The sequence below is a fragment of the Paroedura picta genome, chromosome 11, assembly GCF_049243985.1.
Source record: "Paroedura picta isolate Pp20150507F chromosome 11, Ppicta_v3.0, whole genome shotgun sequence".
Taxonomy (NCBI): domain Eukaryota; kingdom Metazoa; phylum Chordata; class Lepidosauria; order Squamata; family Gekkonidae; genus Paroedura; species Paroedura picta.
The window spans coordinates 14,244,338-14,262,068 of record NC_135379.1 but is presented as its reverse complement, the minus strand read 5'-3'; the positions used below and the strand labels follow the sequence as shown (position 1 = coordinate 14,262,068).

At 44.2% G+C, this 17,731-nt stretch overlaps 1 protein-coding gene across 1 annotated transcript; it reads right to left on the bottom strand.

Annotated features, from left to right (window-relative positions):
- Positions 1-76: 76 nt before the first annotated feature.
- On the bottom strand, positions 77-17,654 carry MASTL (microtubule associated serine/threonine kinase like). Its single transcript, XM_077304610.1, has 12 exons — positions 17,410-17,654; positions 15,521-15,658; positions 14,974-15,113; positions 13,523-13,611; positions 12,282-12,388; positions 11,495-11,639; positions 9,989-10,152; positions 7,780-9,018; positions 7,440-7,578; positions 3,423-3,536; positions 3,235-3,336; positions 77-2,217 (listed from the first exon to the last, which is right to left on the bottom strand). The coding sequence occupies exons 1-12, from the start codon at positions 17,542-17,544 to the stop codon at positions 2,060-2,062; spliced, it is 2,670 nt and encodes an 889-aa protein (XP_077160725.1). The 5' UTR covers positions 17,545-17,654; the 3' UTR covers positions 77-2,059.
- Between the last annotated feature and the right edge of the window lie 77 nt (positions 17,655-17,731).

The window sequence follows — 17,731 nt, the reverse complement described above, 5'->3', positions numbered from 1 at the left end:
CTATGGCGAGGACGTGTTGTAACTGTTAGAGGAGGTGTGCGATATCGGGAAAATACAAGGGATCCCATAAAAGTAACTTATCGCCATATGCCCATGACACTGAGAAAGTTAGGTCAGGAATATTCCCAGGGGCATCTGTTCTCAAGACAGGAGGTGTTTAGTGTTAAAAAGTTAGAACCTGACTGCATTTCCTCTGTTGTCCATCTCAAACAGAGCAAACTCTGAAATGGGATAAGCGAAAGAGCTGTGGGAAGAACAGGGTTTCCCTAGCCTTCCCCAAAAGCTCCAGCATCACTGTGGCCAGCAGGTGTTCCATTCACGCTGTGAAGTCACAGCATCTGGAGGAGGACTGCAGGCAGCAGGAGCAAAGCGGGTGGCCCCTCCAGAGCAAGCTACGCACCTCAAACGGTTTCCACTGGTCAGGCTACGGGGTGGTTTCAGTCCTGCCCATGTACCGCTGAAACCTGTTGCCATATGGAATTCTGTGATAGACGTTTTTGCTTGTTAGGGGTCAATGAATGATATGCTCCACCTTTGTTAGTAGCAATATTGTGTTTGGTTGCACTGGATAGGTCAGGTGGTGCTTGTACAAACAAACTACAATCGTTTTGAGCCTAACAATGCTCTGATGAATTTTGATTATATGGAGATGATAGAAAACAATATGTTCTCTATATCAGGGCATCCATGGCTTTTTGAACAATTCGAGAGAGATTGTTACCTGACCAGGACCAAAAGCCTCAAAGGTAGGAGTATGAAAGGCTCCATGTTTGCAGGTTCTTAGAACCATTCAAAAACAGAAAGCTCAGAAAAGCTTACACCCATCTCACAAACCTGCCCTAGTCTGCAGCCTACCTTGGCCTCAAAAGGGGTTGACATTAAGTAGAGTCTAGCTCTAGATAACCTTGTAAGCACAGCTAGTTCACACAGGTTCAACCTGTACCACAAGCTCTTTCCTATGTCGCCTTAGTGATGACCTTGTAACTAGAAACCCCCCCCAAAGTATTAACGAGTAAAAATAGAAGAGCGAAGACTGAAATAAAACCAGTGGCTTATAATGTCTACACAGGCTAATTAAAAGATGCCCACAAGTTGTGTCTCTCTGTTAAATACAGAGCTTTTAATTTTAAATGCCTAATGTGTCCAATATACCAGTTTTAATTCAATGTTTATTGAAACAAGATCAGATGGTCTCTATCTCATTGAATGGTATAAATACATGATATGGACTTTAATACACACTTTTTGAATTCTCATGTTTTAAACAGGCTGTTTTAAACATCAGGCTCTTTTAAGCCGACCCGAATGAAGCCTCCGGGTTTCTGTGTTTAAAATTATAAAACAAGGTTTCATTTACAAGCTACACTCGCCTCTTAAGTCTTTTCAGCAGGACACTTAAAACCTACAGGAGGTTTTTCTTTTCTTTTGCCACAATTTCAAAGGTAAGCAAGGTGGTGGTGGTGGTGGGAACAAACAATAACAATGAGAACACTGATAGTTTAGCAGCAGAATAGCAGCTTATAAAGGACCTAAAGTGCCTGAAACATTTCATATCTTAAAAGAAAGCGCACAAGAGATGGACAGGGTTCTTAGGGCTGCACCAAAAAAAAAATTGGCATTGTTACAGGGGGGGCTTGGAAAGAATCTCAAGCAGATTCAAGTTAATCTCAACCCTATTTTTGAACCACAGGCACATGAAGGATACAGACCCCATGCATTTAGACCCTTCCCCAATGCTTACGCTGCATTGACAGCCTCTCCCTAGCAACAGCAGGAATACCCCCCTAGCAGCAGAAAACCACATATTTTTGTTGTGCGTGAAAGTTAGTCATTCTACCATCCCATACATAATACTTGGCTATACATAAGGTGCAGAAACTAATAAAAGGATCAGAAACTGCTTGGAGCTAAAAAGCTTCAATACAGCTTGTAAGAAAAATAGCTTAAAAATGGGTCATGTTTTTAAAAAACTAAACGCTTACAAAATCAAGGGCAAACCAGTGTCGAGAGGAGGTTCTGGAAGTGCACAACCCCACGGAGCATCCCGTTCTCCTAGACATTACAAGCTGAACCCGGATACTGTCAGCTGCTGAGCGTTATTCCTTGCTTCAAAATAAGAAGTGTCTGTTTCATCATTTGGCTGGGGAATGAAAGGCATGGTCTGGTTCTGCAGATTATCCCAGTTTACACCATGAAAGAGGGGGTGAACTTTCAGCTCTAGAATAAAGAAGTTTTAAAGAATAGTTAGGCTTCTTCCTGCAAATGCTTCAACCAATCCTGATGTATGCAATTTCACTGAATGTTCCTCTTTTGAAAGTAAGACCCGGAATACAAACTTTCTCAAGTACCTTTCTAAACAATGATTTGCCAACCCTTATTCCTTGAAAACCCCTTTTGTTAGCCCCCAAATTTCATTTCCATGTCAGTTTGTCAACCTACAGACATTTTTGTTTATTATATTGGAAACAGAGAACCACCTATAATTTGTGGATTTTAAGCAAGGAAGCAATAGTAGAACAATAGTAGAAAGGTGTGTAAATCCACAATTTAAATCAGAAGACAGTGCAGCGTCCTGAATACAACACCAGAATCTGGACTACTGAAAATTGTGTTCAAATCTCTGCTCAGCCATGAATTTGAGCCAGTTTTTGAGTTTCAACCACCATCATAGATTGTGTGTGTGTGTATGAACTATGTACATTTGCCCTGAGAACCCTGGAGGAATAAATGAACCATAAACAGCTCTCTGATCTTCATCTTGTCCTATAAGCTGATTCATGGCCACTTCCTTAATAACCTAAAACAGCTTTAGTGGTTATTCTTGTTGGAATATGAAAGCTTTGTAGTGTACATGACTGAACAGAATATGAGGGGGGATATCCTGCAGGGGGCACTGGAAGAAATGTATAAGCATATTCAGCGATTTCCCAATATTCTTCAAACAATCTCCCCTATGTCCTGATGTTTTCATCTGGGACTTCCTGCTCTTTTGAACACACTTCCTCTCTGCTTGCTTCCATAATGAATAAAGAACAGTTAGACAGTTAGAAATCTCTCTCCCTATACAAAGTTGTTTCCGTTCTAAAGACAACTGTGTTATTCATTTAAGCAGCCTGGGGCTCTGCACCTCTTTGCCAATTTAAATTCTGCCAACAATTCTTCCCTCCAATAAAATACTTAAGCCATAGCTTTGTGACGTGCCATCAGAAAGGGACAAATGCAACAGATACTTACCCTTGAGTCCAGCTCGCTTCATACTGTCAATGGTTAAAAGAATATCGATTGCATTCTGAGCATGGTCAGACAACTTCTCCTCACCTTCAGGCCATGGAATATCTAGAAATAACAGGAAACAAATACTTTGGTATCATGATGCTGGGTAAAGAGCTTCAAAACGCGGTTTCAAAGAAAAGGATCATTACCCCTTTTCAGAATATTCTGGAACACTTGAGGCGGGGTCTCATCATTGAATGGAGGGATACCAGTTAAAAACTCAAACAGGCAAACTCCAAGTGCCCACCAGTCCACAGCAGAGCCTAAGGTGGAAGAGAGCAGACACCAATCAACCCCTGGCCTAAGAAATATAACTCACAGTGTAAGTCAAGAAAAGAAAAGGGGAAAAAAGATCTGTGATCATTGCTGGTTCATTAATTTAATCCTCCCCCCTTTCCCCCACTGTTCTTCTTGAGTTAACATTTACAGAGAATCTTCTGCAATCCCAAATATGCATGGCCTTGCAAAGACCAATGGTTGACAGATTTTGCTTCTCTAAACAAAATTTGCCGAATGACTAAGGGTTCAGAAAGAAACCTCATAGTTGGATTAAGGCCACGTATTCAAATCACCAGATTCAAAGTTCAGTAATGAAGAGGTGGCTGAGGGTGTATGTGTGTTTTAAAGAGCTTTCGTGCGTCTCTAGAGTGAAAAAAATTAATTATGACAATACAATGCTAACTTTCCCTTGTTAATTCCTTGACAGCTTTCGAACCAGGAAATTCACTGTTGATCCAAACAAAGCAGTGCATCCAGATCCCAATCAAAGCAGGCTGTCTAGGCACCACAACCCATTAATAAGCAGCATGCAATCTTTCAGCTGCTGCACCGCTCAAGCCACAACAAGCCACCATGTCAGGAAAAAGGATGGATGCCCTTGGCGTGAGGATTTTGGTTCTGCTGAAAATCCCAACACCTTTTCCTGGCCCAGTGCAGACAACGCTCATGAAAGCAAGGCCAGAGAGTGTAGTTTTGTGTGCAGACACAACACAGGGACCGGGCAATCATGCCAGCTGGATGGCATTAACTTGCATCATTTCGAAAGTATTTCCCAGCCAGCTTATATGCTACGTTTTGTACATGAGCAACCAAATGTGGGCTATCTAGTTGAGCAAGAAATGGCACGAGGTAGATTCAAGTAGAAGGAAGAGGGTTTGCTTTCGCCCACCCAGAACAGCTACGTTGAGAATCATGGGGCCTACGTGTACGAAAGCCATGTGGGGAAGAAGCTGTTGTAGAAAGGAGAAATGGGCAAGATGAATAAAATGGAAAAGTGGCCAGATCCAGCTCAGGGTCTGAACCAGCCCATCCATTTCATTCAGATGAGACAAGTATTTCTACCAAAAATAGCATTTCGCAGAAGCTTAAAATCCCATCTATTCAGCTCGCCAGGCAATTAGTGAAGCAAGCAACAGTTTTTAAAAATGCCTTGAAAAAATCTGAGTGCCAAAGTTTAGGAAAATCTAAGGGCCAAAGTTTAATAAGATCACATATTCTATGTGCCATGCCATTTTGCCTTATTAATTATAGGCTTATTGTTCTAGAGCAGTGTAAGTCAAATTTAATTAATTGAATTAATTCAAAAGGGTTTTGGCTAAACATCCGTAAGAAGATTTTAACAGAGTGGATCGGATTTCTTCGGAAGGTGGGGGGGGGGTCTTCTTCTTTGGAAGTTTTTAAGCAGAGGCTAGATAATCATCTGACTGAAATACTGGTTTTATGAACTCAGGCAGATTGTGAGTGGGTGGGCAGGAAGGGATGAGCCAGTGTTTGCCTCCTGTGGCCCTTCCTTGCATGCCCAGGAAATTACTGATCGCCACTGTGGGATGGGAGGTGAATTTCTTCCAGGCCAGGCTGGGTTCTGGAGATTTTTCATGGCGGGATCACTTGAAATTGGGGTCCCTGTGGGTGAGCAGGTATTTGTGAGTTCCTACACTGGGCAGGGGGATGGACTAGATGACCTAGAAGGTCCCTTCCAACTCTATGATTCTATGAAATTTACAAGTCAAACTTGTGTGTGTGTGGGAGGGGGGGTGCTGCCAGATATGTGAGTTAATGACACACAGCTTCCCCACTTTTACATCCTCCCAATTTGTATGTTTTTACTTTGCTGGTCTAAGACTGTATTAATAAATACTGTATCTTCCCAATTCCGCACACACTCTTTCAGAAAGTTAGTGTGAAGTATATTAATACTTCAGCTTTCACTGAAATAGTTCTACAAATCCTAAGAACCAATGTGCTGGCTTTCTCTTTCTTTTACAAAATGCAGCATGACTTCCTTATGATAGTTCCCAAGTAGCTTAGATCCTCTCTCACTGAAAGATCAGGTAATTGGAGATGCTCAGTCACTCCCCCTAGAATGTACAGTATACGGAAGATCTCAAGATTCTGTATTGTACCTATTGGTATTTGGTACCGAGACCAAGCTAGTTAATAAGCTCACATGAAGTTTTGGATTTGGGTATCATCAATATGTCAATGAAATATCACACTCCTTTGGAAAAGTACATCCAATCTTTAGTTAAAGAATGACTTTCTCTCCTTTGAAGTCTCTGCTGCCTCCCAAAGAGCAGATCTTGTTACTCTGATCCATGTTTTTGTACCTTCCATACTATAATATGCTCTGCAGTTACATTTTAAAATAGCTGAGAAGTTCTGACGTTCCACATTTCCACTGGCTACCGATTTGCCTCATTTCAAGAAGTACCAGTATTTTAAAGCCTTCACAACCATGGACCTAAAATGTCAAGCCAGTTAAGGTCAAACCAACAGTAGCCTGACTCACAACATGGCAGACAAAGAGCATTTTCTCTGTAGCTCCAGCTGTCCAGAGTTCCCCTTCCAGAAGGAGAACAAGAATGTTCTTTGACAGATTTTTGTATTTTTTTAAAGATTTGCTTTTTCCTAGTTTACGCTTGTTGCTGACAACGGAATTGGTTTCCCCTTGGCTGAATCCATTAATACTGAGCTTTGTTGTGGTGATTTTATTTTTTATTATTATTACTGGGTGATTCTTGCCACTTTATGTTGTTCATTGCTTTGGTTTTCAGAAACAGCATCTAACGGTACTTAAATAGCTGAGCTTTGGTGTACAGCCCAGCCCTCGTTCCTTCTAAACGAGAGTCTCCTTCATGTCAGCAATATGCACAATGTCTTGTTTCAGTTCTACACTCCAGCACACATCTTGAGCACTGTGATCTAGTTATACTTTGACTCATGTGTAAAGCGTTACAGCAAGCTTACCAGAACTCTGAATGCCTGTGTGCGGAAAAAGAATCAGGTAAACATTTCATATGACTCCATTAACGCTGTCACATCAAACACGACGGGCTTTATTCGAGAAGGCATCCATTTTGCTAACAGCACTTTCAGTCAGGGCAAGAAACTCTGCCCTACGGCAAGGGGGAACCGGCGCTGTCAGCAGAACGAATCTTCAGGACCCGGCCCAGTTTCAGATGCTCAAGTGATGAACAGCAATCCTGTTACAGATTTGCAAGCAAGTGGCAGTTGTCCAAATACAAATATCTGAACTGATTTTCAGGGGCTTTTCTACATACAACAGGCATCTTGATGTATGACCTACTCACCCACTTCCATCCCAGTCAAGACTGAGGATGAGTTTATGCAACCATGTTTACGTACACACGCACACACCCATGCAAAAAGCCCCCTGCAACTAGACGTATATTGGCTTGGATCCCATGGGACAATTCCACTGATGGAAGGGCTGTCTGTCAGTGGAGCAGGCCTTCCTCCCCTTCCCTCCCAACTGCACCATAAAATATGCTCCTGGGAAGCAGGGCAGCCCCAGGAAAAGCATGGGGGCTATCAACACAGTCCCAATGCCCCACGCATCCTGGCTTGCAGATATTCCTGTTTTTACTCAAGATGCATTTTGTTGTGAGGGTTCCTCCAAGACCTTCAGGAAGGGCAAGGGAAAGGGAGGGTGAGAATAAATCAGCCCCACGCAAACACTGTTTGAGCTACCGGAGCATCCAACCCACTCCTTTTTGCCAGTTTGAGAACAGGGTGAACACACAATTGATTTATTTAAGCTGAAATTCTGGTCATGAGTTTAAGCAGAGCCAGGACCTCATGACAAAGCCAAGAAATCATGTTCCTTAGGGACATCACATTATCCTACAGACAGTTGTGCTGCTTACCATGAGCCTTTGCCAAGAGCAGCTCAGGTGCCAAGTAGTCTGGGGTCCCTAAAATGCATTCTCCCTCGACTGGGGCAGCCCCTCTTCGGACGCTCTTTGGAGTCCTGTAGGGTGTATCGGCATTTCCCTGAACAGGGGTCTGATGTCAAAGAATAAAGGTTATGTCAGACAAAGGTATCAAACAGACTGATAAACTGGTTCAAACACTGGCTCAGAGACTGAACTGCAGGGCTGAAAACAGCATCTCATGGAAAGGGCAATCAATGACCACTCACTCCCATCAGAGATCTGCCCCACTCCACGGCACTTTAACATCTAATGTGCCAACGTCAGCAGTTACCTGATAAACTCTGTAGGGTTTCCCCTTCTGCGCAGGTGTTATAGCCATAGGATAAGAGCCACTGCAAGCAGAGATATCCATTCCTTCCACAGAAATGGTGCTAATCCTTGAGGGCTCAGATATATTGGACATATTGATTGAACTGTTGTAACTGCGAAAGTTAACCATGTTTTTCTTGAAGAGGGTCAGCGTTTTCATCATTTCCGCCGATGGAGATAGGTGGATGTTGGAATGTGTCTCGGTCACACTTGGCAAACTCTTGTCTTGTTCATGCTGCAATTCCTTGCCCTCCTGCACAGTCACCACGTCCTCACGTCCCAGTGAAGCCTCTGCATGGCCAAATGACATTCCAGACACATCCTCCGTTTTCAGTTGTTCAAGGGCGGGGGCTTTAATGCTCCCGGTGGTATGCGACAGGTGCTCTTCTGAGTGCGTCCCTGCAGCAGATGCTTCTGGGAGGGATAGGTCGGAGTCCACACTCATGCTTGCTAAAGGCTTCTCGTCATCGATGCACAAGAAGCTGGAACTCAAGCGTTCCTTTTTCCCATCCTTTTCACCGTCTGCATCTAGATCAGGCATCAGATTCTTGGCTATGAAAGAGGCGGCTGGTCTTCCACCTGTGTTTTGGCCAGTGCTGCCGACGTCTTTCGCTTGACCGTCACTTGCCCCAGTCTTCCGTAGACCTCCATCGGCATCAAGTTTTAAGCAATTTATTTCAGTTGTCAAGCTCGTGCATCGCTTCCTAGGGATGTCTAATATTTCACAACCCCGTCTGTATTCTGCAGTGTTTTTTTTGACAAGGGCAAGTTCTTGAGATGGGCTGGTGTCAACCAGGGCGAAGCTTCTCTTGGTGCTGAGCTTTTCCCCCAACCTCGCCCCCTCTTTGTTTTCTTTGGCAAGGCTGGCCAAGCAGGAAGGTGACCTCCGGCCATCAGAAGATGTCCCCTTAGCCGGAGAAGGTTTGCCTGCACTACGCTTCCCTTCCCATTCTTTGTATTCCGAAAGGCATTTTCGCACCAAGTCTTTCACATCACAAGTCCTGACGGAGGTAGTCGACTCTGACCGCTCCGCTTTTCCTTCATGCCTGCTCCCAGAGTCATTGCTGCTAATAGGGGATATGACAGACTCCAGAGCTCTCCGTTTCAAGGCTTTCAGGTCACCGGTATATTGTAAATCTGCATTACGAAGCTTTTCTGATGAAGCCGTCTGACTGGTGGCAGAGTAGAATATGTCTTCTTCCTAAAACCAAGTTAGCAAAGCAATTTGATAATAGCTGAAATAAAGCATAACAGGGCACTGGAAAAAAGTGAACTGAAATCAAAAGAGCCAAGAAGCTGCACTGCTTATTTCAATGACACTCTTTTTTGGCCCACCTGAGAACCTCTCCACACATTGTGGATCAGGAGCTTGAGTTAGAATCATAGAGTTGGAAGGGGCCATACAGGCCATCTAGTCCAACTCCCTGCTCAATGCAGGATCAGCCTAAATCTTAAGTATCCATCCAGCTGCTGCTTAAAGACTGCCAGGGAGGGGGAGCTCGCCACCTTCTTAGGCAGCCAATTCCACAGCTGAACCTCTGACTATGAAACATGTGTTTCTCATATCTAGCTGGTACCATTTACCCCATTACTGTGGGTCCTGTCCTCTGCTGCCAACAGGAACAGTTCCCTGCTCTCCTCCCAAGTTTGCACGAACCTTCCACACTATGCAAAACTTAAGGTTTAATTTGGAAGAATGCCACATTTATTTGAGCTCAAGACTCCAAAAATCCAGCAGTCGAGACCCTGCATGAAAGTAAATTGAAGCAGAATTAAATCTGTACAGTTAGGGAGATCTCATATTCGAACAACCACAGTCTTCTAGTTCAGGAGCTACGTTCTAAGCATCTGGGCAAGGGGGCAGGAGAAATGTCCAAGAGGAACACAGGGTGGGCCTGAAACTTACTTCACAAGAGCCAGTTAGCCCCTGAAGGACTTTGTGCCCACCATGAAAACTTCCTGAGACTCTACACCAATAGCCACTTTCTACCATGTTCTTGGCTCTCAAAACACAGGAAGTAAGATAAGCTTATCCCATCAGCTGTACCCAAGTCAATCACTTCTCTGGGGTAAGTCAAAGAAGTCTGGGAAACGGCACCTCACCCCTCCACATCTCTGTAAAGTTGCCAAGAGGAAGCAAAATCAGCATAAAGAGATGAAGCGGTCCTGACCTGCATGTCTTTCTCCCACCTGGGGCTGCTACAGCACTCTGACTCCATGCTGGACAGCTGGGTGCGGGAAAGGCTACTGGCACTTGAGGTCCCGTACCTTTGCCGGGACTGAAGCAGACTCGGCGTCAGACTCTTAACAGGCATCACAACTGAAGAATCAAGGCCTTTAAGAGGGGGAAAAGTCATAAGATGCACAGCCAGCTTCAAGGCAAGTTCAGTCAATCGCACTGAGGAACTAAGGAAAGGTCCGATGCAGTATTCAACTGCTGACACGTCAGTCCTTGCTGTTCCGTGCTAACTGATGCTCTATTGTTTTTGTACCAGTTACATGAAGACTAGTGTACTATTCCCTGTGATAACAGAGCCAAATTTAGACAGGAGTTCCTTTCATCTACTGGGCCCCGGAACCTCCCTCCCTTGAACCCAAGCAGCAGATTGGACCAACCATGTCATTTTCTCAGTTTATTGTTATCACTGTTCCCTTCCATTCATTATAATCAGTGAGTTTAATATTTTGTTCTGTTCTGTTTGATGTGAACAGCCCTGAGCCTTAAGGGAGCATACAAAGGTAATAAGTAAATGATAAATATAACATGATTTATGGGGAAAGAGCAGAAAAATGAACCCATACAGTAAAGAGCCTCTTGTGGCGCAGAGTGGTAAGGCAGCCGCCTGAAAGCTTTGCTCATGAGGTTGGGAGTTCGATCCCAGCAGCCGGCTCAAGGTTGACTCAGCCTTCCATCCTTCCGAGGTCGGTAAAATGAGTACCCAGCTTGCTGCTGGGGGGTAAACGGTCATGACTGGGGAAGGCACTGGCAAACCACCCCGTATTGAGTCTGCCATGAAAACGCTAGAGGGCGTCACCCCAAGGGTCAGACATGACTCGGTGCTTGCACAGGGGATACCTTTACCTTTACCTTTACAGTAAAGAGGGGTTTGTACATTGCAAGGTGAGTTTCAAGTCATGTCTCAACGGCTTAGGTGACTGCTTCTGTGAACCAAATTTACATGTATTTTGTACTTTTGTTTGCAACTACAGCTTTCATTGTATTATTTGTTTGGTACCAGGTTATTATGTAGCTGTTTAAAAGAATTCGTAAGCCACTTGCAATGTAGTTTCATCAAGGCAGGTAGCAATGCCAGTCTGCAGCAGCAGGACAAAATCCAAGTCCACCAGCACACTAGCAGGGGCTCATGGGGATTGTAGATCATGGAATCTGGAGAGCCACAGTTTGACCACCACTGCTAGAGACCAAAGTTCTCCAGGGTAAAAGCCCATAAGCTTTTCTGAGTCGCAACACTCCCTTCATCTAATACCAATACAAATCTGACAGAGTGAGCTTTGATTCAGGGAAGTCTATACCTTGGAAAGTTTTGTTAGTCTCTCAAGTGCTCCTGGATCCAAATTCTGGAATGCAGTGAAGCTGGATGAAATATTTTAAATAAGCCACCTCTTTAAAATCCTGCAGCTTTGCTGCCGTTCAGCGCACCAGGTTTGATACTTACATGTCCTAAGCAGCTTACTTGATGCAGCGGCACAGTCTTTGTGGCCCACAGAGAGGGGGGAAACAAATGCTTGGGAGAGCTTAGGCGTATCCGTAGGAATAGGGCTTGGAGTGGGTGCGTGCATTTTAGCTCCAACCGGGGTGTACTGTCAAGAATGAGAAAAGCTTGCTCAGAAAACAGCTATAACTCAGCCAAACACAGAGCACAATGTGGTTATTTTTCGACTGCAGATCTTGGACATGCCCTATGCAACTGTCTTAGCAATAAAATATGCTTGCAATAAATGTTACATAATAAATACAAGAAGGAACAAACTAATGGTTGCAGACAAACACTTTATGCGCCATGCAAGTTTTGTGTAGTGGTTTGCTGTAGTGAGCCAGTTTGGTGTAGTGGTTAGGAGTGCGGACTTGTAATCTGGCATGCCAGGTTCGATTCTGCGTTCCCCCACATGCAACCAGCTGGGTGACCTTGGGCTTGCCACAGCACTGATAAGGCTGTTCTGACCGGGCAGTGATATCAGGGCTCTCTCAGCCTCACCCACCTCACAGGGTGTCTGTTGTGGGGAGAGGAATGGGAAGGCGACTGTAAGCCACTTGGAGCCTCCTTCGGGTAGGGAAAAGCGGCATATAAGAACCAACTCTTCTTCTCCCTCTTCTTTTAATACCAAACTCAAGGAACAAATCGTGGCCCTCTGAAATGTGGGAATTACCCCCACAAAGAGCAGGAAACTCTCCAAAGGGTGCATGACAATCATTTGAAGACTATTATTATTTTGATTACTTACAAACCCCAAATTGCTGATGAGAGACAACACTTGCCCCGGAGTACGTGAATAGTCTTGCTTCGGTTTAGGCATTGATGGTGTCGTGAGGATATCCATCATGTTTATCTCTGAGAAGAGATCAATAAGATTAGCTTCCATATTACCCTTTTATTTGTGGATTGATTTGCAGAGTGCTGTGGAAGAAAATACTTTGCTCTAAAGGCATGCTAGGTTCATATACCAACAGAGGTCACTGCAAGCCAAGCTATTATTTTATTTAAAGGAGTGAGGAGAGGAATGGGGGGGGGGGGAGTTGACAGGAAGCAGGCAATCCCTCCCTCTCTCCGATGAGAGATCCAACAAAAAATAGTTTTCATCTAAGCTTGGGGTGGGGTGGGGGAAGCAATTATGTACTGGTTGAATAAGCTATTTGGAGACAATCGACAACAACGCTCATTTGGTTTCTTCTACCGACAGCACATTATTTATTTATTTATTTATTTATTATTTATTTATTTCCCACCCCTCACTCGTGTTTCGGGGTGGCTAACAACATTGTTCAAAATACATTACAATAAAACAATACATCATTAAAATAGTAGTGTCCAGCAACAAGGTGGCCCCAGAGCAGATAGCAATGCTAAGTGGGAGGGGGGTGTATAGAGGAAGGCCTGTCAAAATCCGCTAAGCAGTGGCATGCAGTAGTTGTGCTGGCCTCAACCAAAGGCCCTGTGGAACTGCTGGAATTCCAACAGGGCTCTGATCTCACTTGGAAGCCCATTCTACCCAGTCGGAGCCAAGACGGAGAAGGCCCTGGTCAAGGCCAGCTGCACTTCCTGGGGCTGAGGATCACCAGCCTGTCGGCATTGGCAGAAAGCCTTTTGGGGGGGTGTATGCCGCTTCCCACATTATAGGTAGACTCCAAACCACCAGTGACATTTTCAGACACCCACCAAACCACCTGAGCAATACCAAAAACTAATCTTAAAAGGCTTTTTAGCTTCCAACGGAATTTTCTAAACAGCAAAGAGCTTGTTCGTGTGTGATGATGAAACCCCAATTGGGCAGGATCAACTAACTGCTCTTTGGAGCTCAGCCTGGTTCCCTCCACACAAGTACAAACTCAACAAATTAGGACTACAACTGAGGACAAAAAAAGTGTGAAGTCTTAACAAGGTACATGCAAAACGGCACAGCAGATGGAACATTTTTCTGCAAACTTGGGAGGGGGGGGATTACAATTAACCTTCATGGAGCCTCACCTCTGTTCAGAGCAACTCTAGACAGTCCGAAATCTGTCAACTTAATATGACCCTCATTTGATATCAGCATGTTGTCGGGCTTCAGGTCTCTACAGGTAGAAGGAAAATAAAATACACCTGCAGTACAGATACTTTACTGTAATCAAGGCTAATATTCAGAAGAAGAGTTGGTTTTTACACCCTGTTTTCACTATCTGTAAGAGTCTCAAAGTGGTTTACAATCACCTTGCCTTCCTCTCCCCAACAACAAACAACCTGTGAGGTAGGTGAGACAGAGAGCTCTGAGAACTGCGACTGGCCCAAGGTCACCCAGCTGGCTGCTTGTGGAGGAGTGGAGAATCTCCAGATTAGAAGCTACTGCTCTTAACCACTACACCATGCTGATGATCAGGGTCAGCCAGCTTAACTACCCCCCCTTCTGCACATTGTGTTTCTTGTAAGTATGGCTCTCTCTCTCTGCCTGTTCAGTGATTATATATACTGAATTATATGATAATCATTTAAATTGATCCATGTCTTAATTATGAATGTGAAATAAATAAATCCTTTGCTTTAAAATAAGCGAGGCTGTTTGCCTGGTAGTAATAAATATTGCTATAGCTCTTGTGAAGAAGCCTCTTGTGGCGCAGGGTGGTAAGGCAGCCGACATGTTATATGAAGCTGAGGCTGAGAGTTCGATCCCAGCAGCTGGCTCAAGGTTGACTCAGCCTTCCAACCTTCCGAGGTCAGTAAAATTACTCAGCTTGCTGGGGAGTAAAACAGTAATGACTGGGGAAGGGAATGGCAAACCATCCCGTATTGAGTCTGCCATGAAAACACTAGAGGGCATCACCCCAAGGGTTAGAACGTATCCATGACCCAGTGCTTGCACAGGGAATACCTTTACCTTTTATAGCTCTTGTGATGAAAGAAAAGTAACAACAAATTCTTCTTTAAAACAAATTGTTTTTTTTGAGAACATTCAAAAGTGGGCCTTTGCTTCTTGTTGAACCTTCTCTGTCTCAGCATCAAAACCTGAAATAGTATTTCTTATTTTATTTAACAGGGATCTGACCCCGAATCCTAGTACTAACACTTCAACATAATCCTTCTGTCATCAGAAAAGAGTAATGAGAAAGTATTCAGCAAACTGCTCCAAATCACATTGCAAAAGATTAGTTTCCTTTTGGAAGCTTTTGCCTGTCTATTTAAATACTTCTACAAAAAAAAAAAAAGGACATTGTTCCTACCAGCTCCTGCAGTCAGATAAAAAAACACAGGGTGTTCTTGAAGGAAAGCAGTACAAATAAGTACAAATAAGAGCAGCTGGGCCACATGCCAAAAGCCATCCTTGGCATGAATTTCTCCTCAACAAGATGTCTGTACTTTCCCCAAGGATCAAAGAAAATAGCCTACTGCTAAACAGCATAAACATAACCGGCTGCAATAAAAGCAGCCTAAACAAATGTTACCTGTGGATTATTCCATGCCTGTGGAGGTAATCGAGAGCCAGCGCAACTTCAGAGATATACTTCACAGCCATTTCTTCATCAAAGTAACCATATATTTGGAGGAGTGATTTAACGTCTCCACCAATGAGATACTCCATTACCTGTCAGTGAAAAACAACAACTGCTATTGCAAATTAGAACTTTGGTTTACGGCAACGTCGACATCATATCTCTCACAAAAGTTTCAGTACAGAAACTGTACGTATTAGCTAGAGGGCATGTTTGAACCCTGAATGCAGGCAGGAACTGAACAAATGCAGTTTTAAAATGCAGGTTGAAATCAAAAGTGTGCAACACAGAAGGACGTTTGAAAACTGTGTGGTTGGTTTTGTTATACTGAGCTGGTGGAGTTTTCTACACTTGCAAAAAGTTTAAAGCTCGTGAAACGGATCCAAGGATGAGAGACAAGCTGGATACTAATTCTTTAAAGGCTTACGTTGAACTGGAAGGAAATACAAGGGGAAAGAAGATTTTGTAATGAACGCATTAGATATCTATATACGCTTACCAAGTAGACATTGTTGGCAGACTGAAGTGAGTAGTACAAGTGCACAATGAAAGGACTTTTACTAAGAGCCAATGCATCTCTCTCTGCCTGTACCTGATGGACCATATTCTTATTGATCAGATCAGCTTTTTTGACTACCTGTAAAGCAATGAAAAGGCTGATATATATCTATATATACACACACACAATGTACATTTCTCTACCAGTACTTTTAATATCTGTCAATCAATTGGGTATTCCTGAGACATTTCAACACAGTTCACTAAAACATATAATAAAAATTTGCCGCAAAATGCTTCTACTCCAATGAATCTGTATTTGGGGTTCAGCGTTACAGATCCACTTGTTCAAAACACTCTTATTTTCAAGTGCTTAGTTCATAGTTTACTTCTGTTTCCATTTTCCAAAGATCTCTTTGAAAACTAGTATGGAAGCTCTATTTGATTTACCAATGCACACCATCAAAGTTCAGCATCATCTATCTCTCTTACTGTCTATTTTATTTTTATGCCACCCTTCCACAAGGCTCAGGGCGGTAAGGATATACATCAAACCATAATAATCATAACAACACAACCATGACAATGGGTTTCAAAATTGGATAACAGTAATACAACAGTTCACATTATAACAGTAACTTTCTAAACATGAAGAACCTGTAGGGAGATCAGTCTGGGTTCAAACTTTGAAGGAGGTATCTGGGGGCCAGCGGATGTTACTGACTTGGTCAGCCTTAACCAAATGTCTGGTGGAGGAACTCCCTTTTACAAGCCCTGTAGAATTGTGGGAGTTCAGAAAGGGCCCTGATCTCTTCAGGATGGTCCCTACAACATAGCAGACTCTGCTTTAAGGAACTTATCTAAAATATGATATAATCACACAGTCAGGGAAGGAAGGGAGGGACATGGAAGCAATACGTGTTCACTTCAGCTACCTACCCATAAACTACTTCGTGGGGAAGACAGGTATGAAAAGGAATTTGCAGAATATGAAAGAGATGGCACCATAAAAGTATTCCAGATATTTCCCTACCCAGAGCTGGCAGCCCTATTAGCAAGCATCTGGTGGAATCAAAGACACTTGCAAGATCAAGCCTATAACCAGAACATATTAAACCACTTGCTTGCCAGATTCAGCCATGTTGGTCAGAAGTAGCAGAACAAGGTGTGAGTCCAGTGGCAGTAAAGTCCAGTAAATTAATAAAGAGCATCGCAACAAATTTGCAGCATGAGGATGAAGACTGGATAGTTCCTTGCTAGAATGACAAAATCTGCCCTTTGGGTTCAACTGCCGTTCACAAAAACAAAGGGAATATTAAAACGTTAAGGTTAGCAATGAATCCCAGGCACGTTCCCAGATGTAGAAAGAAGTAATAAGGCTTGTTGCTAGTCCCACCTGTCTCCACTCCCTTGGTAGAATGCGTTAAACCCATAACCTAAATCGGAAATAAAACATGTCCTGATATTTGAGCAGCTTGCCACAGGTTCTAAAATGCTGTGGTCGGCTCAGAAGGGACTAGCTGCATTAATCAGGGGTGGCCAAACTGGGAGTCTCCAGAGGTCCATGGACTACAATTACCATGAGCCCCTGCCAGCACAGCTCATGGTAATTGTGCTGTGCTGGAGCTCATGGTAATTGTAGTCCATGGACCTTTGGAGACCCCCCCAGTTTGGATGGCAGGGGCTCATGGTAATTGTAGTGCATGGACCTCTGGGGACCCCCCAGCTTGGATGGCAGGGGCTCATGGTAATTGTAGTCCATGGACCTTTGGAGACCCCCAGTTTGGCTGGCAGGGGCTCATGGTAATTGTAGTGCATGGACCTCTAGGGACCCCCAGTTTGGCCACCCCCTCAGCCACAAGGCATCTCTGTCTCGGGCGGGGCGCTCACCTTGACGGCGTACAGCTTCCCTCCTTTGCGGCCCAGGTAGACCTTCCCGAAGGCGCCGCGGCTGATGGGCTTGACAATGGTGAAGTCCTCGATGGAGGGCGGCCGGGGCACCGCGACCCGCCTCCCTGGCTCCATCGCCCCGGAATCCTCTTCGCCCCGCGACAATTCAAAGCTAAGGCCCGCCCGGACGACGTCACACGCCAAGCCAGAAGGGACGCGTGACGTGAAAAGGTGCGCGCGCAGCGCCGCCGTGAGCCGTTCCAATCATTTCCGGTGTGGGTTCCCCGGCTCTGCAGTCGGAGAACGGAGGTTCACGAGAGAG

Coding starts and splice junctions, on each gene's coding strand:
- MASTL (XM_077304610.1), bottom strand. CDS start 17,544: ATGGAGCCAGGGAGGCGGGTCGCGGTGCCCCGGCCGCCCTCCATCGAG. Junction 11,640..12,281: donor TCATCAGCAATTTGGGGTTT/GTAAGTAATCAA, acceptor CATTCTTGACAG/TACACCCCGGTTGGAGCTAA. Junction 9,019..9,988: donor GGTGGGAGAAAGACATGCAG/GTCAGGACCGCT, acceptor ACTTGGTTTTAG/GAAGAAGACATATTCTACTC.